The 22366-nt window shown below is 38.3% G+C and overlaps 1 protein-coding gene across 1 annotated transcript; it reads right to left on the bottom strand.

Annotated features, from left to right (window-relative positions):
• Positions 1–16340: 16340 nt before the first annotated feature.
• Positions 16341–20744, bottom strand: LOC114305515 (calreticulin). The gene is made up of 14 exons (XM_028250604.2): positions 20341–20744; positions 19534–19644; positions 18881–19073; positions 18532–18790; positions 18365–18421; positions 18211–18258; positions 18032–18118; positions 17891–17948; positions 17722–17789; positions 17541–17636; positions 17400–17447; positions 16884–16913; positions 16723–16803; positions 16341–16630 (listed from the first exon to the last, which is right to left on the bottom strand). The coding sequence occupies exons 1-14, from the start codon at positions 20438–20440 to the stop codon at positions 16619–16621; spliced, it is 1248 nt and encodes a 415-aa protein (XP_028106405.1). The 5' UTR covers positions 20441–20744; the 3' UTR covers positions 16341–16618.
• Between the last annotated feature and the right edge of the window lie 1622 nt (positions 20745–22366).

The following is a 22366-nucleotide window of genomic DNA, read 5'->3' as shown; positions in this document are numbered from 1 at the left end:
AACAACACCAACAAGTCCGACATTGACATAAGGGGGGGAGATAGGGAGTGTATTACAAAACATTAACACATGACAAGATAAAACCAACAATAGTAACAAAAGGTGTAAACGTTTACATTGGTTCCTAACCATGATGTCAATGTTGACATCTATTTTCACTCAATAACAACAGTTGCCAAAATAATGTAAATATTTGTATTGTCTTAAATCATCATGTAGAGACAATTTACCTTTAATATTCAGAAGATAGTGGAAAATTGGAGGTTCTATTCTAATTATTAAATGACCATCAACAATCAACAACACTGACATTGACAGAGAGGAGAAACATGGAGTTCATTACCAAATCACAACCACAAACAACATTAATAACAAGTTAATGTAAATGTATACATCGGTTTATTTGATTCCCATCAAACAAAAAATCAACAACACCAACATTGATAAAGAGTGAAAATAGAGAGTTCATTACAAAATCAAATCCAAAAACAATAACAATAATAAGTCAATGTAGATGTATACATAAGTGATTAGATTAACATTGAGTGAAAAACAGATGGTGGAAGGATGATGCTTATGTTTGCTCCTTATTGTATGGGAGGGGGGTCTGGAAATACCCAGAACTGAGGAAAAACAGTAGGGTTATGGTTTAGGAGTTTTGGTGGGCAACGATGACAGTTTTGGGGAATGAATGATTTGTGGGGTGAAATCTGGGAAGATATGGAATAGGAACAGTTTTGTTTTGGGAATGGAATAGGTGTGTGCGAAAGAAAGAGTATTTTGGTCTTACTACACTGAATGGACCTAATGGGATAATAAAAAATGATTTGGGTTTTATGGTATGAAAGTCTTAGAAAGGAGATTTATCAAAAAAACTCCCCAAATTTTTTATTAATTTTTTTAGAAAATTTGGTAACATTTTTTTTTATCCCTATCATTATTCTATAAATACAAGAAAATTTTATAGCACTTTAAAAACGTAGGTACTGTATATCTCAGTTATGATCTTTGTGATCTTTGCTTGTAATTTATTGTGGTTATAACCTAATTATGACTTATTGTGATTATTATTTTAATTATGGTCAATGAGATTTTTGGTTATAACTTAAGTGGTATTTGGTTATGATTCATTGTGATGTTGGTTATAATTAGGGTTGCAAACGAGCAGAGCCGAGCTTTTGAATGTTCAAGCTCGTTTATTAAGAATTAGTCGAGCTTGAGCTCTAGTCGAGTTTCAAAAATCGAGCTTGAGCTTGGCTCATCAAATATTTGTTGAACTCGAGCTCGGCTTGGGCTCGTTTGATTACATAAATGAGCCGAGTTCAAGCTTGAGCTCGAAAAAAAAAAATTAAATTTAAATTAATTTACTTATTAAGATAAAAAATAAAATAAAATTATGAGTAAAATATTTAAGAGCACTTATATTAATAATAAATTTCATCAATCAAATATGTAAATTTACACAAACATCAAACATAAATAAAAAATAAAATAGATTACTGAAAATTTATTTAATATATTATTAAAAATAAATATTAATTTATTTATTTTTATGTTCACGAGTCTTATTGAGCCGAGCTTAGGATTACCCTACCTCGGCTCGATTAATAAATGAGCCTTAAAATCGAGCTTCAGCTCATTCATTTAGTAAACGAGCCGAGCTCAAACGAGTCGAGCTTGAGTTGTTCATGAACAACTCGGTTCGTTTACAGCCCCAATTATAACTATTGTAAGGCACTATTTGACATCCCCTATATTAGTACACTTTTTTATATTTTTATATTTTTTAAGTCACATCACCTCTCTATTTTTTTGCATATTTTTTTGTGAAAAGCCAAAAAAAATACTTATTTAAATCATTACAAACACCCTCTTAGTATGACGAAAAAGACCTTTAATTATATTTTAAGTAATGTTTAATTATAATCCATTATGACACTCTGTAGTATCAATAACACAAAATATCATTCGCCCATAAAAAAATAAATATAAAAAAAAACAACAAAAAACATAAAATATCATAACTTATATTTGATATACCCCATTTTGGAAAGAGTGGTGCTACATCTACTAATACATCACATTCATTTTAACCTCTAATGAGGTGGAGGAGAGAGAGAGAGTAGAGAGATAGAAAGAGAAGTGTGGATCCACCCTTTATATGGTCCATTCTACGTTATTAGAGGTGAATTAAGAGTGTTCAATTAGAACTCCCAAACATTTTTCTTTGAAAAATGTATATGGTAGAAAGATCCTAATTATCATTTCTCATTCTTTAAACACTTCCACATGTTCTTCGGATATTTAAGTTTTTTAAGCTATGCTTGAATTTTGAATTTGTAAATAAAAAATAAAAGAAAAGAGAAGATAAAGAGGTAACAAAGAAGAATTTCTTTAGGATTTAGGCTTATTTTCTTGTATTGTTGTTTTCCTTTTCTTTTCCTTATATAATTTTGCACACAAATTTAAAATCTAAATACAATATTAACGAACATGAAAGGAACACAAGCCATTCTTTGGTTTTCTATATTTTTCCATTCAATTGTGTTAAAGTTCTGTTGGCTTACTAAGATGTGGCAATAATCTCATTTTCTTATTGATGTTGTATTTATTTATTTTTCCACTGTTGTGGTGTTAGATAGAGCCTTATGAAATGGACAATGCCTGTAACCAATCTAAAAAATTTTTTGTAGACATTTGCTTTTGAAAGAAGTCAGGCCCGGCCCTATGATTTTTGAGATTAAAGTCGATAATTAACTAATAAATATCACTAGATCATTTTGGGCCTTTTACATATTATTTTTTTTCATTCAACGAAATTTTTTTGAAAGTAGAAAACAAAAGATTTGTGTCAAAATCACAAAAAATATTTAGCATTACATTGCAACAACTAATAAGTATTACTTGACCCTCGCTCTTCTTGCATTTTTAGAAGCAAATAAATCAATCATACTTGCTTTGAATTTTTTAGAAATTCGTTAGTGTTTTGTTGTACCACTTCTCTCAAATTTTTTAGAAAATTGAATAAAAGTTAGGGTTAGGAATTAGATAAGGAGAGAGAATGAGCCCTTTTAATTTTGAATAGACCTTTTAATTTTTTAATGGGTTAATTCATTTTAAGTTAATTTGGGCCTTCTTTTATTTTTTTTGAGGGATCCTAAACCATAACCTGATGAGCCTATGCCCAGGACGGGTTCTGAAAACAATATAACTTTGCATTGAGAAAACAATAACATATATATATATATAAAACACCACTGTCAAGTGTAAAATTTGCCATTTTGGTGGATTTAGAACGTTGAGTGCTTTTAGGATCCGTTTGTTTGCGTTAGATGCAATTATTAATATGTGGGGATTTAATAAAAAAATTATTAATGCAGTAGTTTTAAGTTTGTGTGGGGATATATTTTCTGTATACCAACACGTGGCATGGTGACGCCGACGTGTCAGCCGAGGTGCCACGTGTCCTGGTAGTTAAGCCGAGGTAATCTCGGAGAAGCCGAGGTCATCTCCGAAGATATCAGAATCCGAGATATGGGGCAAGAGTCCTAAGGCACAAAGAGGATTGAACCAAGATAAGGATAAAACTCTCAAGGAGTTTATCTATATCATTTAAAAGAGTCCAGAGTAAACAGTAAACTAGAATCCATAGAAGCCATACTTCTAGTGGGACTTGGATTGAGTATATTATAAAAGAGAGGCACCCCCATGGGTCTAAGGTATGTAACTTATACTTTGAGTATTCAATTTGGTACTTGATTATCTTTGAGAGATATACTGACTTGATCGTCGGAGTGCCCCCGGGTGGAAGAACCACCGCCGGAGCTTTTTCTTTCTGTTTCAGGTTACTTTAGCCATCTATTTTGCTTGTGCTCTCCAGCTGATCACTAAACGGGCAGTGTGGTCAGATTTTCACCCACACAATTTGGCGCCGTCTGTGGGAATCGAAGGAAGAATAGATGGCCAGTAACGGACAGCAGGAAAATATTGGGGATGACGCTCCCACTGGGAGGGACAGCCCAATTGATCTCGATATCGAAGGAGATAACCGCAATGCAGAAGCCCGTGACCAGGGTCACAGAGAGAACGATGTCATCCCAGAAGGCGGCACGTCAAAAAGAGCTAACCAAGGAAAATACTACAATGAAGATAACCTCCAGGTATGGAGGGACAGGTGCCTACGGAGGGACAGGTGCCTACGGAGGGATGAGGAAGTAAAGGAACTAGCAAACAAGTTGGCGGACCTCCAGTCAGTCGTCAACTTCATGATGCAGAATAATGTTATGCAGCCACCATACCCGCTGCAAGATACGCCGATGCCAGCGAACAACACTCAGAAGGAGGTAAGAAAAACAATCCCCGAGGTCCCTCAGCATACCAGAAGCGGAAGGCATTCACACCGACCTTCCAGGGAAGTCGGACGGGAAAAGCCGAGGCAAGAGGAGTCCCGACGGACACACCACATGAAGAATCCAGACCCCAAAGAACATCGACATGTTCAGGGGCAAGTACTCCATTTTGACACATCCCACGAAGAAAGATCCAAACGACCCCACCACGAGGCCGAAAGCAGTGTACCAAAAAGACTAAAATCCAAAGACAGCCGAGCTCCAGGGAGGAGCAAAGAAGACTTGAGGGACTACCTCAAGAGGAGGCAACAGAATGGAGAAGCCGAGGTAAACTCCCCAGTGAAACCAAAGACAGCCTTCTCGGCGGAACTGGACAAATTTGAACCACCCAAAAGATTCAGTATGCCGAGGTTTCAAATCTATGACGGTAAATCAGATCCGAACTGTCATGTTGGGTTGTACCTAAATTCAATGGCGCTATATAGCGGAAACGAGCCGTTGCTCTGCAAAGTATTCCCCTCGTCCTTTGGGGAAATTGCATCTGATTGGTTCCACAAGTTACCAAAAGGAAGTATAAAGACATGGGAAGGCTTGGCCGAGATGTTTGTGGCCAGATTCGTGACCAACAAGCTGCAACCCCTGAGGGTTGATGCTTTGATGGCTCTACGAATCACAAAAGAAGAAGGCCTCAGGGCCTATGCGAAGAGGTACTACGAGGTGTTCAACCGAATACCTGAATGCAACCAGGAAGTAGCAGTCGTATCCTTCAAGAACGGCCTGAAAGATGACTGCCCGCTACGGAAATCTTTGGCAAAAACATTGCCAAAAAGCATGGAAGAACTCATGGCAAGGATTGAGAAATACGCCAGGGCCGAGGAGGATACATCGGGAAACAAGGAGGTGAAACAAGAAAAGGGAAACGGCTCGCCAAAGCGAGGCCGAAACAACAATGGACCGACCAAACAAGAAATAGAATTGAGAAATAAACAGGCGGTAACAACGGTATTCCGGATCCCAATCCATAAAATCTTAGATCGGATTCGAAATCAACCTTATTTCAGGGCTCCAGCAAGAGCACCAGGGGAATTCATGGGAAGGAACGTTGGTAGACGTTGCGCCTACCACAATGAAGAAGGGCATCCAACTCAAGGTTGCAAAGCCTTAAAAGCACACTTGGAAGACCTAGTAAGACAAGGCCTTCTGAGGGACCTGGTCGACGAGGCCAGAACGAGGGAAGAACAGGCAAGGTTGCCTCAAGCACCAGCGGCACCCCCTCCCCCGGCACAGCTACCACAAGCAGGGGAACCGAGGGTGGTTAATGTGATCCACTCAAGGGTCAACGAAAACGAAGTCAGAGGAGAAACCCAGAGGGTAAGACATTTACAGCATATCTACCAAGTCGGGGAAAAGAGACATCGGCCAGAAGAATGCCAAGGGCCAATGATAGCCTTTACTGAAGCCGACCTAGACCTGGTCCAACATCCGCATAATGATGCCTTGGTAGTATCCCTCCAGGTTGGGGAGTGCCAAGTAATACGCATCCTAATAGACCAAGGCAGCTCCTGTGACATCATGTACGTCAGATGTTACAAAGAGCTAGGTCTTCACCCCGACGACCTAGAACAATCCAGCGGCCCGATGGTCGGCTTTAATGGAACGCCGACATGGCCACTGGGCGCAGCAAGCTTGGAGGTACAAGCCGGCACTAAGAAGATCAGGACGGAATTCCTGGTAATTGACACACCTTCACCATACAACATCATCCTGGGAAGACCGTGGTTGCATGCAATGGGGCAGTTCCCTCGACGTTGCATCAACTACTCCGGTTCCCAACAGAGCATGGGATTGAAGAAGTCAGAGGGGATCAACTACAAGCCAAAAATTGCTCTATGGCAGCAATAAAATCCACCTGTAGTATACGAGAGCCAAAGAAAGCAGAAGTTGAAGACGAGGACATGGAAGTCCTAGAAGACGTTGGGAAAGAACCAGCCGAGAAAAGCGAAGAGGCGCTAAAAAAAATCCTCGTCCAGGAGGGCGACGAAGAACGGTTTTTTCTTATCGGCTCCGGCTTAGCTAGAGAAGAAGAAAAAGAACTGGAAGATTTTTTAAGGGCAAACATAAAGGCGTTCGCCTGGACACCTTATGAAATGCCTGGCATTGACCCCGAGGTCACTTGCCACAGTCTGAATGTCGACAAATCGGCAAAACCTGTGATTCAACGAGCCAGGAGGCCGACGTTAATGCACGTCGAAGCAGTCGAGGAAGAGGTAGACAGACTCCTTGAAGCCAGGGCCATCCGAGAAGTCCAGTACCCAACGTGGCTGTCCAACACAGTAGTAGTAAAAAAGAAGAATGGCAAGTGGAGAGTTTGTGTAGACTTCACCAGCCTCAACAAAGCTTGCCCAAAAGACAGCTTTCCTCTGCCCAAAATCGACCAACTGGTAGACGCCACCTCGGGACATGAAAGGATGAGTTTTTTAGATGCATACAGAGGGTACCACCAGATTGCTATGTACCCTCCAGATGAGGAGAAGACCGCGTTCATCACCCCGAAAGGCCTGTACTGTTACAGGGTAATGCCTTTTGGGCTGAAAAACGCAGGAGCAACCTATCAGAGGTTAGTGACAAAGATGTTTAGACACCTGATTGGCAAAACGGTAGAAGTTTACATCGATGATATGGTCGTAAAGACCAAGGAATCAAAAGGTCATCTTGCCGACCTAAAAGAGGTCTTTGACATACTCAAAACATATCGGCTCCGACTCAACGCCTCAAAGTGCGCATTCGGAGTTGGGTCAGGTAAATTCCTAGGATATCTGGTAACAAGAAAGGGCATTGAAGCCAGCCCAGACCAAATCAAGGCCATCCTGGAACTACAGAGCCCAACATCGGCAAAACAAGTTCAAGTGCTCACTGGAAGGGCCGCAGCCCTAAACCGATTCATCAGCAGAAGCTCAGACAAGTGCAGACCCTTCTTTAACCTGGTGAAAAAAGCCACAGACTTCCTGTGGATAGAAGAATGTGAAGCTGCCTTAGCCGACCTAAAAAAGTACTTGACCACAACCCCGGTCCTTTCTAACCCAATCCCAGGGGAGGAATTGTTTTTGTACTTAGCAGTCTCTGAGCACGCAGTCAGTGCAGTGCTAATCCGAGAGGAAAAATGAGAGCAAAAGGTTGTCTATTACGTAAGCAAAACTCTGGCTAACGCAGAAACAAGGTACCTACCACTGGAAAAATTGATGCTAGCCTTGGTAATGGCCTCAAAGAAATTAAGCCATTACTTTCAGGCACACAAGATTGTGGTTCTAACAGAGCACCCACTGAAGTCCTTATTACATCAAGGAGACTTAACAGGAAGAATAGCAAAATGGGCAGTAACACTAGGCCAGTTTGACCTAGAATTTAGGCCAAGAACAGCAATAAAGGGCCAAGTTTTGGCCGACTTCGTCGCAGAACTCACACCTGAAGCCATCACACCTCGGGCTCCGTCGAGCCAAGAGGAACATTGCCCCGACAAGCAAAAAGAATCCCAGTCAAAGACAAAAAAGCAAGAGAAAGAAAAACTCAGACCATGCAGCATCTACATCGGCGATTCATTCAGACTATTCGTCGATGGAAGTTCAAACCGCCAGGGAGCAGGAGCAGGAGTACTGCTGATATCTCCAGATGGAGAAATTGTAGAACAATCCATCCGTCTGGGGTTCAAAGCCTCCAATAACGAAGCAGAATATGAAGCATTAATTGCAGGGCTAAAGCTAGCAGCAGCAGCAGAGGCAGACGAGGTAATTGTTTTTTGTGATTCACAATTGATTGTTAACCAGTCAACAGGGGAATTTGCAGCCAGAGACGAAAGAATGTCGGCATATGCAAAGGAAGTCATCCGACTGGCAGCCCTATTCCAGAACTGCAGATTACTCCAAAAGCCGAGATGACAACACCCACGCCGACGCGTTAACCAACTTGGCCAGCTCAATTCAAACTGGAAAAACAAGGACAATTATGATCGACTACATGTCGGCCCCGAGCATAGATAAACAAAGCATCGAACAAGAAACAATGTGCGTGGGCCTTGGACCAAGTTGAATGGATGCAATCATTGCATTCCTAAAAGAGGGGAAGCTGCCAGAAGACCATAAAGAAGCACATAAAATTAGGCTGAAATCGGCCAGATTCAGTCTAACAGCGGAAGGCCAACTCTACAGGAGATCCTTCACTGGACCACTTTTAAGGTGCGTACACCCTTTGCAGGTTGAAGATTTCCTTTACGAAATTCATGAAGGAATTTGCGGAAGCCATGCAGGGGGCAGATCGTTAGCCCACAGGGCCATTACCCAGGGGTATTGGTGGCCCTACATGCAAAATGACGCCGAAGCCTATGTAAAGAAGTGCGAACAATGTCAAAGGTTTGCACCTTTGATACATCAACCAGCTGCCGACCTAAACCCAGTATCCAGCCCTTGGCCGTTTGCCCAATGGGGCATGGATCTGGTTGGACAACTTCCCCAAGCAACTGGGCAAAGAAAATACTTGCTGGTAGCAACAGACTACTTCACAAAATGGATAGAGGCAGAACCTCTTGCCAAAATTCGAGATGTGGATGTCAAAAATTTTATTTGGAAAAACATAATCACCAGATTTGGGATTCCTAGAGCAATTGTTGCCGACAACGGGACACAGTTCGACAGCAAACTCATCAAAAACTTTTGTGCGAAATTCAAGATCAAGAATTATTTCTCAACACCAAGTTTTCCTCAAAGCAATGGGCAAGTAGAAGCATCCAACAAAGTAATCCTGGATGGAATAAAGAAGAGGCTGCAGGCAGCAAAAGGAAAGTGGGTGGATGAATTGCCCAACGTACTTTGGGCATATCGGACTACGCCGAGAAGATCAACAGGAGAATCCCCCTTTGCCATGGCTTATGGCACAGAAGCAGTCATCCCATTGGAGATTGGCATCCCAGGGATCAGAACCCAGGGAGTGGAAAATGGCACCAATGACATACTGTTAGCCCGAGACCTGGATTTATTGGAAGAACGAAGAGAGAAAGCTGCGATTCAGCTCGCAGTATACCAGCAGCAGCTTGCCAGAGCTTACAACAAGAAGGTTAATCCAAGAGATTTTCAAGTTGGCGACCTAGTCTTAAGAAAAGTCGTCGGGAACAAGAAGGATCCCAGGGAAGGCAAGCTTGGCCCAAACTGGGAAGGACCCTACAGAGTCACCTCAGTATTAGGCAATGGAGCATATCGGCTTGAGGACAATGAGGGCAAAGCATTGCCCAGACCTTGGAATACTTGTAATTTGAAATTTTTCTATCATTAGAAAAACATCATTGTTTAGCCGATGTTATCAATAAAGTCTTTTTCAGTATCCTTTCAACATGATCGATTGATAAAGTTATGCACGGATGTTTTTTGAAGACATATCAAACTCAAAGCTAAGCTGATTCCTTATCTTCACTTGTTGAAATTTGTAGCAATTTACAAGTTGAAGTTAAGCCGATGATATTCCTTAATCCACTTGTTGAAATTTGTAGCAATTTACAAGTTGGAATTAAGCTGATTCCTTATCTTCACTTGTTGAAATTTGTAGCAATTTACAAGTTGAAGTTAAGCCGATGATATTCCTTAATCCACTTGTTGAAATCTGTAGCAATTTACAAGTTGGAATTAAGCTGATTCCTTATCTTCACTTGTTGAAATTTGTAGCAATTTACAAGTTGAAGTTAAGCCGATGTTATTCCTTAATCCACTTGTTGAAATTTGTAGCAATTTACAAGTTGGAATTAAGCTGATTCCTTATCTTCACTTGTTGAAATTTGTAGCAATTTACAAGTTGAAGTTAAGCCGATGTTATTCCTTAATCCACTTGTTGAAATTTGTAGCAATTTACAAGTTGGAATTAAGCTGATTTCTTATCTTCACTTGTTGAAATTTGTAGCAATTTACAAGTTGAAGTTAAGCCGATGTTATTCCTTAATCCACTTGTTGAAATTTGTAGCAATTTACAAGTTGGAATTAAGCTGATTCCTTATCTTCACTTGTTGAAATTTGTAGCAATTTACAAGTTGAAGTTAAGCCGATGTTATTCCTTAATCCACTTGTTGAAATTTGTAGCAATTTACAAGTTGGAATTAAGCTGATTCCTTATCTTCACTTGTTGAAATTTGTAGCAATTTACAAGTTGAAGTTAAGCCGATATTATTCCTTAATCCACTTGTTGAAATTTGTAGCAATTTACAAGTTGGAATTAAGCTGATTCCTTATCTTCACTTGTTGAAATTTGTAGCAATTTACAAGTTGAAGATAGGCCGAGGTTATTGCTTAAAGTTCTCATAAGCAATATGTGGGTTGTTTAAACCTAAGGGAAGATGCTTAACACTTGTTGAAATTTGTAGCCATGTACAAGTTTATGTTAAGCCGACATATGATCACCCGCCGAGGTATACAGTAAGTTACAGGTTAAAATAAAGACATAGTATATTGTTCATTACTTGTTAAAATTTGTAGCAATTTACAAGTAGGTAGGATTAAGACTGCCAGTTAAATACTTGTTGAAATCTATGAAAAGATTGCAGGACAGTATCTTGCCGAAGTAAAAGTCTCATGGTTATACCCGAGGTATATAACTCCGAGAAAATTGCACAAAGGAAGCAACATGCAAAAGATTAAGCAGTCAACAGAATAGCGCAAGATCAAAACATCCAAAAGAAAGAACTGTTACAGTTACATGTTGAAGAAACCACGTCGGCCAAAAGAAAGAGTTTTGCATTTCCCAGAAAGTACAAAGTGCAAAGTACAGAAAAAAGAAGGAAAAAAGTACAAAAAACATTTTCAAGATTCTTCAGTATCAGCCACTGCAGGAACGGGGACCTCAGACGATTCAGGTGGAATCTCCTCGGCCACTTTCTCCGCTTGTATTTCGGCATCTATCTCTGCCAATGTTGTGTCAAGACTTCTTTCAGTCAGAAGGAGGTCCGATGATAGATACCCTTGAACAGACTCCCTGGGCACTTCCTCAGCATCATCACCCCCCTCATCTTGAGTTAAGTCCATAACCAGTTCAGCGGGAGGAGGGGACTTGACTTCGGCAGCATTCTTGGGTTTTCTCACCAAGGCCTCACCATCATCTTTTTCTTCATCTTCCTCCTCGGCCTCGGACTCTGATTCACCTTCAGGAGGAGGTGGAGGAAATGGTAACGGAATAGCATCGGCCTGACGCAATGGCGAGTCAGCAGGAAAGTCAAGCTTCTTTATCAAGGACATCCAACCAAGGGAAAATCCCCTGTTGCATGCCTGCCTGACTTGAAGCTTGTAGTCTTCTGCAACGTCGGCCATACCTTGAGCATAGGCCTTTTCATCGGCCTCTTTGATTTCGGCCTCTTTGGTGGCCAAAGCTTGTTGTAGTTCTTTCTCCGCTTGGGCCTTCTGAACCTCGGCCTCTCTTTTCTCGGCCTCAGCAACCTTTTTAACGGCCTCAGCAGCCTCGGCCTTCTCAAGAGCTAGAGTTTGAACCTTAGTTGCAGCCTCGGTTTGATCCTCCAATTTTTTCATTTTTTCTTCAAGAGATCTGATCTCTCTCTTCATAGAAGATGCTTCCCTCTTCATGTCAACCAACCTTTGACGATTTTCAAAGGCTTGCATGGAAAATGAGTGGGCATGCTGAATGGCCTGCAAAAAGAACAGAAATGTGAGACAGTACTCTCAGTGAAGAACGGAAGAAAGAATCACAAGTACAGATAGAAATACTTACTTGAGCAGAGTGTTGGAGCATCAGAGCGTAATTTTGATACTCGCTAAACTTGGCATTTCGCTCCAAGTCATTTGGTAGAAGAAGAGCAGTACTAAGGGCGACAGCGACGTTGATATCATCAGCACTTTCACTAGCCATGATAGGCCTATCCTCCAGGGATAGATCAGGGGCCCAGGGGACGTCGGACTTCTTCGAAGCCGAGGTCGTCGCAGACGATGACCTTGGCCTCTTTGTTTGTACAGACCCTGAGGGTTGGCCCTCAGCAGACCTTTTGGTTGAAGTAGAGGCTGATTTTTTGCTTTCAGCCAGCTGCGAAATCGGCAGAGCATCCTCAGCCTCGGCATCTGTAGCCTTGGCCTTAGACTGAGCCTTTTTTACCCTCTTCGGTTTGGGTGGAAGCATTGTTTGCGTTGGTGCGGCTTCGGCGTCAGTTGGAATGTCGGCAAGAAGATCTTGGATGACAGGCTTTGGACGAACCATTTCGGCTGTTTTTACAAGCTTTCTTCGGCGTCTACGTTCTGGAATTGGTATTAAGTAGGGGGCCGAAGTTGATGGAAGATCGGCTGGGGCAGATGTGGATTCTTGATCCGTTCGGGATGTAGAAGCAGTTAAGGTTGTGGCTGTAGGTGGAGAAAGGCTCTTTTTCCTTTTTCTTGGGACGTCGGGTAAGGTGGATTTGTATGTAGGGATGAAGTTTAGTAATACTGGGGCTTTTCGTTTATGGATTGGGAGGCCAAGAAGTGTTTTCAGATCTGTTCCTGGGAAGAAGGATTGGCGAAAATTTTTCGGTGGCTGATGAAGATCTGCAAAGGAACAGACGTCAGAAATAAAGTATTAAAATCTTAAGTAAAAACAACTAAGTGTTGACTCAGGGCTCTTACTCTTGCCCTCTGTAAGTGTTCGAGGAAGAGGGTAGAGGTGGACATCTTCATCTGGGCCAAATTCCCAATTTCCAGAAGCAATGAGAAAATCATCTCCAGCCCCCTTGTTGGAGTCTGGGAGGTCGGCTATAATTTTGTACTGAGTGGATCTCGGCTTAAGGTAATAGACAAAACCCCTATCCTTCAGATCGAGAGGACACATGGTATAACAATATTGAAGGTCGGCTAGGGTGATTCGAAGGTTTTCTTGCCTAGCTAAGGCAATAATACCGTTAATTACCCTATAGGAGTTGATAGTAAGTTGCATAGGGTTCAGCTTATAGAAATGGAGAACTTGACGAAAAAGGGGATCGAGTGGAAGCCGAAGTCCACATTCGGTAAAAGCAACTATTGGAAAGGGCATTGTATGATCTGTGGGCACGATGGTATCATTATCCCCAGCCAATTTAAGATGAACATCGGCTGGGATAGAGAATTCTTGTCTAAAGTATTCAAGTTTTGTTGGGGTATTCACCCTATGCCTCCACATACCCATTATGTTGGCTTAAACTAAGAGGAATCTGTTTCAGAAGGTGGGCGTTTTTCAGGTTTCCCTAAAGATTAAGGGTTCTACAGACAAATCCCAAATCTATAGGGTATGAAGATAAAAATCGAGGGCACAGATCTGGGGCAGATACAAAAAAGAGAAAACAAAGATGAAGTTTCAGATTCAAGAACAGAGGTATAGTTCTCAGAAACAATAGAAATACAGAAAAAATCAAGGACAACGGCAAAGAGAATGATGAAAAAGCATAGAAATTTAAGATACAAATAAATCCAAGACCTCGAACAAGATCAGTAATGGCAACAGACAGACAAAAGCACATAAAGAGAATGGAAAAATTAAAGAAGAAGATCTTACCAGGACAAATGAAGCTAAGGCTGTGCTCGCCGAACTCAGAAATTGATTGCAACAGCAAAGAGGGCTTTTGCAAGAATTAAGAGCAGTTCCAGAAGAAAGAATGAGGCAATGGCAGATTCAAAGAAGAATGAGCTTTTCAGAGAGAGAAGGAGCGAGAAGATGGAATGCAAAAAGTGAAGAAAAGATAGAGGCAAAAGAAAAGTTTTGTCAAAAATATGAAACGGCGGCAAAATTAGGGCAATCATTACGCCTAGGGTAACGCACGCGTCAGACGGCGCAGACGAAATGAACAGACAGCTTAAGGCGCGTCACTAACACGCTCCAACAAAGACGGAACACGTAAGAGAAACAGTTAGAGATGCATGACAGCTCATGCGCATGGGAGAATACGATCAAAGCCTTATTCTCCGAAGAGAACACGTCGGCTGAAAGTAGATAAACTTGGCAAAATGAGCCATTACTCAGGAAAGAAGCGATAAAATTTCGGAATAGGTTCCATCACCTCAGAATGCCGAGGTAATAGAACCTAGGGGGCAGTTGTGGGGATATATTTTCTGTATACCAACACGTGGCATGGTGACGCCGACGTGTCAGCCGAGGTGCCACGTGCCCTGGTAGTTAAGCCGAGGTAATCTCGGAGAAGCCGAGGTCATCTCCGAAGATATCGGAATCCGAGATATGGGGCAAGAGTCCTAAGGCACAAAGAGGATTGAACCAAGATAAGGATAAAACTCTCAAGGAGTTTATCTATATCATTTAAAAGAGTCCAGAGTAAACAGTAAACTAGAATCCATAGAAGTCATACTTCTAGTGGGACTTGGATTGAGTATATTATAAAAGAGAGGCACCCCCATGGGTCTAAGGTATGTAACTTATACTTTGAGTATTCAATTTGGTACTTGATTATCTTTGAGAGATATACTGACTTGATCGTCGGAGTGCCCCCGGGTGGAAGAACCACCGCCGGAGCTTTTTCTTTCTGTTTCAGGTTACTTTAGCCATCTATTTTGCTTGTGCTCTCCAGCTGATCACTAAACGGGCAGTGTGGTCAGATTTTCACCCACACAGTTTGATATATAATATAAATTGTGTTTATTTGTATAATAAAATGATGGTATTAATTGATTGGTATTAAATATTTAAAAATATATAAAAATTCTCATCATGTAGAAGGAAAATTTATTATTTTTATAAAATGAGAAATAAAACAATCATTTCACCTCAAATCTATGGGATTGGATTTGAATACCATTTCTCCCAGGGATAGTTAATCTCACTAGAGGGTATAATCCCTTGAGATTAGTCCCATGACTATTTTCCAAACAAATATAATTCTTATGGGGCCATCTAATCCTATTGCATATTGGCCATGCAGGAAAACAAAACATGCCTCGGTTTAAATAACCATACAGTTAAGCGAGTGATGGAGAGGGTGAGAAGAGTGACAGGTGAGTTGTTGGAGATGGCATAAGAGAATGGAGCAATTATACATCGTCCATATATTAGTTTGTTTGAATCATTCGAATTTTAGTTTGTCGGTTATTTGATTAGATATCTGATAATAAAGTGACAGTCGTAGTTAACAAGAGTGACAATTACGGTAAACAAGTGTTGTACCGGTCGCCCGAATAATCATCTCCCAATCGTCCTGCACAAATTCAAACGATTCAGACAAACCCAAATTCAAACTACCAATCATTTGGTAGCCAGAAAATGATAAAGATAATATTTTGATAGGATAAAAAGCATTTATTGTCTGTTTTTATCATTTTAGTTTTGTAAACTTTAATTTTATCAATTTTATTTTTTAATTTGAATCAAATTATTCTAATTCCAAAATGTTTTTAACAAAATAATTATAAATTTAAACTATAATCCCTAAAGTTATAATTTTATCAATTTCATCCCTCAATATTATGAAGTAACATTTTATTTTCATCATCAATATTTTAAGACTACATTGACAGAATTTAATTTAAAAACTATAAAGACCAAAGTCTAGCAAAAATTTGTGTGTTTCATTATTAGTCCGTTTACTATTTAATCGATCCATTTAAAATTGAATCAAATTAATTAATTCAAATTAAAACTTTTAAGAACAAAATTGACAAAACTTCAAAACCTAAAAGAAGTGACACCAACAATATAATTCAAGGACCATACGTATACTTTAACCTATTTTGATAAATTTAAGAAGATTAAAACACCTATATAATTAATTTTCATTCATTATAATTAAAATATTCTCCCCATTGTTTTCCAAAGAGGTCAAAAAATAGTAAAACCATGAAATTTCGTCATCCTAACACAGTTCAGACCCCTCAAAACACACAAAAAACAGGCCAAATCTGGGATCAGATATCATCTCACATTTCTTACTATAAAGAAAGCCACTGCCGAAACTGGAAAAATCTTTTGTTATGGCAAAATAGAGTGAGCCGAGAACGTTAAAGCAGGCCATTCCACACAATTAGCACCACATCTCCAAACTATATTTCAAATTCTGAATCAAAATCAGACAAGTTTGTTTCCCTTTATGTTCTAAATACTTCTCAGGAGTCAAATGAGATTAAAACAATTAGCCACAGTTCTTGCTTGCTATGCTATGCAGCCACCAATGTTTCTTTCCCTAAAACACAAACAAAACTAAAAGCTACAAATAAACTAAGCAAGAAAAAAATTCAGAGATCTCGAGAGAGTGAATTGTCAGCAGAAAACCACAACGGTGCTCTCCCTCCCTACAACTCATCCTGCAAATACAAACCAACAAACGAGATATATAAAAGTGGATCCTTCGTGGAATAGATATTTTTAAACAATTAAAAGTAGAAAGAAATCCTACATGTGCACTCTCTTCTGTATCATCAGCCTCTTTGTCAGTTTCATCATCATCAGCCTCGGCATCATCATCATCACCTTCAGCCTGTAATAACCAGTCTATCAAGATTAGGACATGGTTAAAATAAACAAATTATATTGTTGAGAAGAATTCGTGGCACTTACATCAGAATCTACAGGATCATCCTTTGATTCCTGGCAGAAAATCAAATTGAGAAGTTGGCAACAAGACATGGAATAGCAGAATCAATATTGTATTCAACCAAATAAATGCACTGATGACTCAGAGAAGCTAGTTAAACATGTTCAAATCTGACAAATGTTAATACATGTTCTGATATCCATTCTGCCTGCATTGATGCATTTCTGGCAAAATAAATACTAATGTTGTGCTTGGTTCATGGATTAGGGTACAGCAATTTGAAAAGGAAAATGAAAATAGAGAAAAAAAAAAATTAACTTATATTTCATTCTCATTTGCCTCATCTTTTCCCTTTTCTGTTTCCCTTTTCAAATCCTTACCTAAATCTATGATCCAAACACATCCTACGAGGATACTATTACTGAATTATTTATAGTTGCCAATCTAGATTTCACAGTGGAGATATTAATAATAGAAAAAATGCAAAGATTTATTAAATGAGATATTAAATAACAGCAATTATGAACAAAAAATAATACCTCCTCCTCTCTTTTCTTCTCTGCCTCATCAAATGCTGCCTTCTCAGCCTGCAAAAATCAAATATAATCTCAAACTTCAACAATTGGAAGATATTTTCAAAAAGAACAAAACTTGCTTTTGAGGGGCAAAAGACAACATACATCCTTTTGTTTGCCCCATGTTTCCTCTGCCAGCTTCATCGCATACTCCGGATCATCACAAATCAAGACATTGTCAAACAGGGTTCCAGATTTCACCTGACAAAATTCATGCAACTTGCTTAGTCATAGTCACAATTCCATAAGAATGATAAACCATTTATAAGGGAAAAAACAGAAATACCTGCCACAATTCAATGCCCACGTACTTCAACTTCGGGAAAACATAGATTTCAGGGTCATCTTTGAACTCTGCATATAGTAGCAATTTTTCAGTGTTAATGAAACATGTAACTTAAAGATGTAGACTAGAGATAATACATGAAGCCTTCAAAAAAAGAAGGAAAAGCAACCTGGGTTATCAATCATAGGTGTCTTCCACTTGCCCTGATAGTTGGGATTCTTAATTTTCTGAAAGCAGGAACGAACTTGTTATAAATCATTGGTCTCCAATCACAACACTTACATAAATTTAACTTCGAAATTCCACAAACCTTTGCCTTCCATGGACCCTTGTACTCTGGGTTATCCATTGTAGGGGGTGTCCACTCACCATCTTCCTCATCATCCCAGTCTTCAGGCTGAAATTGAAAGCCATCTTACTCAGTTACTTTCACCAAGAATTTCAAAACACAAGTACGCAATACTGAACAGAAAATTTTAAATGACTAACCTTTTTGGCATCAGGATCTGGTATCTCCTTTGGGATATCATCATAACCCTGTCAAAACAACAAAATGTTCAGTCCAACTGCAAAACCCATATTCTCAGTTGCCAAATAAATTTAGGAAAAAATAAAAATGATTTATTAATTAAATGTTCACTACCTCTGGTTTCTTATCTTCAGGATCAGGAATGAATTCTTTGTCATCCCAATCTTCAGGCTGTCATCCAATAAGCAGTTTGGTCATTATCAAAAATTTAAAAAAAAAAATTAAATAAAAACACTGAATTAGTCAAACATGAGATAAATCATCCAACCATAAGCAATTACCTTCTTGGCCTCAGGGTCCTTGATTTTCTTTGGGGGTAGAAGGTCCCAATCAGAGTACAAGCTGCCAGTTTGCTTCTCAACATTGTCAATGAGGATGCTGTAGGTAGCATCTGGACGAAGGATGAATGTGTAGACATGAGTCAGCTGGTCAGTCTCACAAGGAACTTCCTTCTTGATCAAGTGATTTGTGTCATTGTATGTAAGAATAGCATGAACTTTCTTGGTGCTGTAGCCACAGATATCTGGACCAAACATGATACTGCAAACAACCACGTGATAAAGCAAATGAAAAACACATTATCAGAGATAAGACACTTCTACTGGAAAGTAAAAAGGGTCTCTGTGTTACCTATATGGCGTATCACCACCGAATTTCTTTTGATCAATTCCACTGCTAAGCAACTTCATGTAGCCACCGCCACAGTCAAGCTTCTGTTCATGCTTAACAGAAAATTGGAAAACCAATGTCTTATCCTTGTTGCTGAATTCAGGGAATTCAGCTGAAATAGCATAGAACCTGTAGTCTTCGCTGGTCTGGATGCCTGCGTTAGGACACAAAAGTCAAATCAAGTAAAGATCTAAAGAAAACTTTTGTAAGGCTGAGAGGTCGTTTGGCAATAGGCTAATTTAGCCAGCCACTGAAAAGGCCAAAAAGCCATAAAAAAATAAAAATAAAAAAATCAAAGACTACTTTCCATTCTGTCTACTTTTTGGTACAATTTTCAAAAATAGCCAAAAAGTCATTCCTCAGTTTTTTTATCCCATATTTTAGTAAAAAAAACCACCTTCCAAACAAACCCTAATCCATTAGGGAAAAAACAAAACTCTGAAGAAACATGTCTGTTGTAGTGTTATTTATCTGGACCATCATGTAGCATAGAACTCCCAGACACACACACACACACTAAAATGCTACATTCTAGATTGATGATGTAGTGTAGAGGTCAAGCAAAATTGTATACTGTCATAGATATATTAGAATAAAAAAAAGTAAAAAGGTACCTTTATCCTCAGCATCTCCATTCCATTTACCAGAAGTAAAGTTCCACTCCCCAGCCAAGTTTTCATCTTTCTTCCAGTCAGATTTAACCCACCGATTCTCCCAGCCACCATCTTAAAAAAGTACAACAACAAAAACACATAATGAGGATGAATGTCAACCCAGAAAGTCCCAGATGCTTTTATTAAAACAAAAAAACAGAACTGCTTAAGCAATTCACTTGCTACAACAATGGACAACAAAAAGTCAAAAGCACAACTACATATATCTTTGTTTCTAACTTCTCTTCACCAATAGCATCTTGTTGATGTTAAATGTAAGCGCAATAGAGGTAATGCATTCATACGTAATGTGTATTGGGGGATTTATACATAGGGAACACATACAAAATGTTTAAGCTACACAGTTGTTGATTTTTTACTAATTAAAATTGCAAATTAAAGCTCGTGCATAGGTAATTTACTCTTATTTCATTTGAAACAATCAGTATTTACAAAATCAAACTACAGGAAGCAAACACAAATCCAAAAAGCAATACAGATAAGGCAACACAAATCAATTCCTCAATAGATCCACTAAACAGTCCTAGTTCCAGATGAATTCTGAAGTAAAAAAACAAACTACTGATTCAAAATCAAGAGATCGCAACATAAACCATAACAACAACACCAATCTTCCATAACAAAGATCAAATTCAACTTCAATTAACTACCTAAAAACCCTAGTCCTCCGAAATGCAAGCCAAAATCAGTAATTAAAGCAGCAGAGAAAAAACGACCTAGAGAGAGAGAGAGAGAGATCGGACGTACCATCAAAACGTTCTTCGAAGAACACTTCAGCTGATGCGATCGCGAGGAGAGAGAAGAGAATGAGGGAGACAACACTAGGGTTCCATCTCTCCGACGCCATGGCCACTGTGAGAGAGAGAGAGAGAGAGAGATACAGCCTAGAGAGAGAGAGACGTAAATATATAGTGGTTTCTACGGTGGGGATATGATCGATGTTAACGTCCGAGCTGGACAGTGGATGTTGACGTGGACGAATTAGAGAAAGACATGTCGGATTTGAGTGTCATGGGTGTCACGTGGCGGTGAACAATTGGTAAACTACACGAATAGGAGCGATTGGGGAGTACATGACAGATGGACAAACTTGGTTGTGTAATTTTATGATATTAGCCATGTGATTTTTATTTATTTTATATTATGGGAATAACATTTTTTTTTAACCAGACTTCTTGATTTTTGAACAAAATGACCTTGTCCAGGGACAATATATTTTAGTTAAAAGATTAAAAAGTATATTATATTATTATTTTTTATATATATATTTTTTTAAAAAATTAAAAAATTGTTGAAATAGTATGTTTCTAAACGATGTCTAGTCTGGCTAAATTAGCTTGGTTTAGAATTTTTTTTTTAATTATTTTAATTTTTTGACTTTTTGTGAAAGAAAAAGTAAAATAATTATCATTTAGATGTAACATTTTATCTTATTAACTTGTAGTCTATTTTATCTTTTGATAATTCTTTTAGTCTCAATTCAAACCCAACCCACTTGTCAAACGGCATTTATGTAAACAGTGATTTTGCATGTGAGTCTTAAATACCTTGATTTGATTTTGAATAATGTCAATTAATATATTAACAGATGATGTGATATGATTTTAAAAGTTTTTGATATTTATAATTTATATAATGAGTGGAGTCAGTAATAATATTATAATGAATAATACTATGTGCACCAACTAATATACCAATCGATGGTATAACGTAATTTAAGAGAGTTTTAGTATTTGTAATATGATTAATGAGTGAGGTCAATAATAATGTCATATAGCACAATCGTTTGATCTTAGCCAAAAAAAATGGGGCAAAATTTTTTAAATGCTATACATGAGTTTAGTGGAAAATTATTTAATGTTATTGTATGTAATTCTCTAATTTGATTTTATTAAATTAAGGTGTAAATTATAAATAAGTTTGTTTAAAATATTAATTGTCTTTATAATTTTAAAAATTAGATCGCATCTCTTAAAATTTTTAATTACGTAATAAATAACATCTTTTATTAAGTCTATTAACAGTTTTTAATGGTATCAATAATATATTTCAATTAATAATTTTAGTAATGGATAGTTATGAATTTTATTTTTGTCAATTCTATTAGAAGACAAATCTTAATAATAGAGTATTTTTAATTTAGGAAATCACATAAGATAATATATAGTTTAAATAAATTTAATAAATGTATTTATAATTTACTCTAATTTAAATGAAAAGACCTGTGACTTTTATATTAACTTTTAAAAAATAATTAGACAAATGACACAATTTAAATGGTGTAGAGTATTGCTTTAAAGAAAATGTTTCGTAACTCAAATTTTGTGGCTCAAAAGTGGCTCAAATGGCCAAAACGACGTCGTTTTGGTCATTTTTATGTTGTTCTGTACTCAAAACGACGTCGCTTTGGCCATGTAAACCACTTTTAAATCACAAAATTTGAGTTACGTAGCATTGTCGTTACTTTAACCATCGAATAGTCTCTCGAGTCTAATTACACAATGAACACGTGAACAACTACGTTGATCCATTTGAGAGTTTCTTGATAAAATAAAAGAAAATTAAAAAAAAAAATTACAAAATAATCTAGTGAGTTTTGGAATTTGTAAACAAAAATAAAAGAACACATAAAATATAAAATATAAAAAAGAAGAAAAACAACTATTCTTTTGTTGAGTTATCAAAATAAGAAAAAATGAATATATACGTCAAAAGTCAAAAATCATTTATGCGTACTTGAATATCTATAAACAATTTAATTTCCCTTCCATTT

This window comes from Camellia sinensis, chromosome 2 (genome assembly GCF_055761805.1).
Source record: "Camellia sinensis isolate YWXY chromosome 2, ASM5576180v1, whole genome shotgun sequence".
In the NCBI taxonomy this organism is placed as follows: domain Eukaryota; kingdom Viridiplantae; phylum Streptophyta; class Magnoliopsida; order Ericales; family Theaceae; genus Camellia; species Camellia sinensis.
The sequence above is the reverse complement of the archived record's forward strand: the minus strand, read 5'-3'. Positions and strand labels throughout refer to the sequence as shown.

Excerpts from the sequence above, each read along its gene's own strand:
- LOC114305515 (XM_028250604.2), bottom strand. The coding sequence starts at position 20,440 with ATGGCGTCGGAGAGATGGAACCCTAGTGTTGTCTCCCTCATTCTCTTC. Across the intron at positions 19,074-19,533 it reads TGGAGATGCTGAGGATAAAG|GCATCCAGACCAGCGAAGAC; the intron begins GTACCTTTTTAC and ends GTCCTAACGCAG. Across the intron at positions 17,949-18,031 it reads AGGGTCCATGGAAGGCAAAG|AAAATTAAGAATCCCAACTA; the intron begins GTTTGTGGAATT and ends TCCTGCTTTCAG.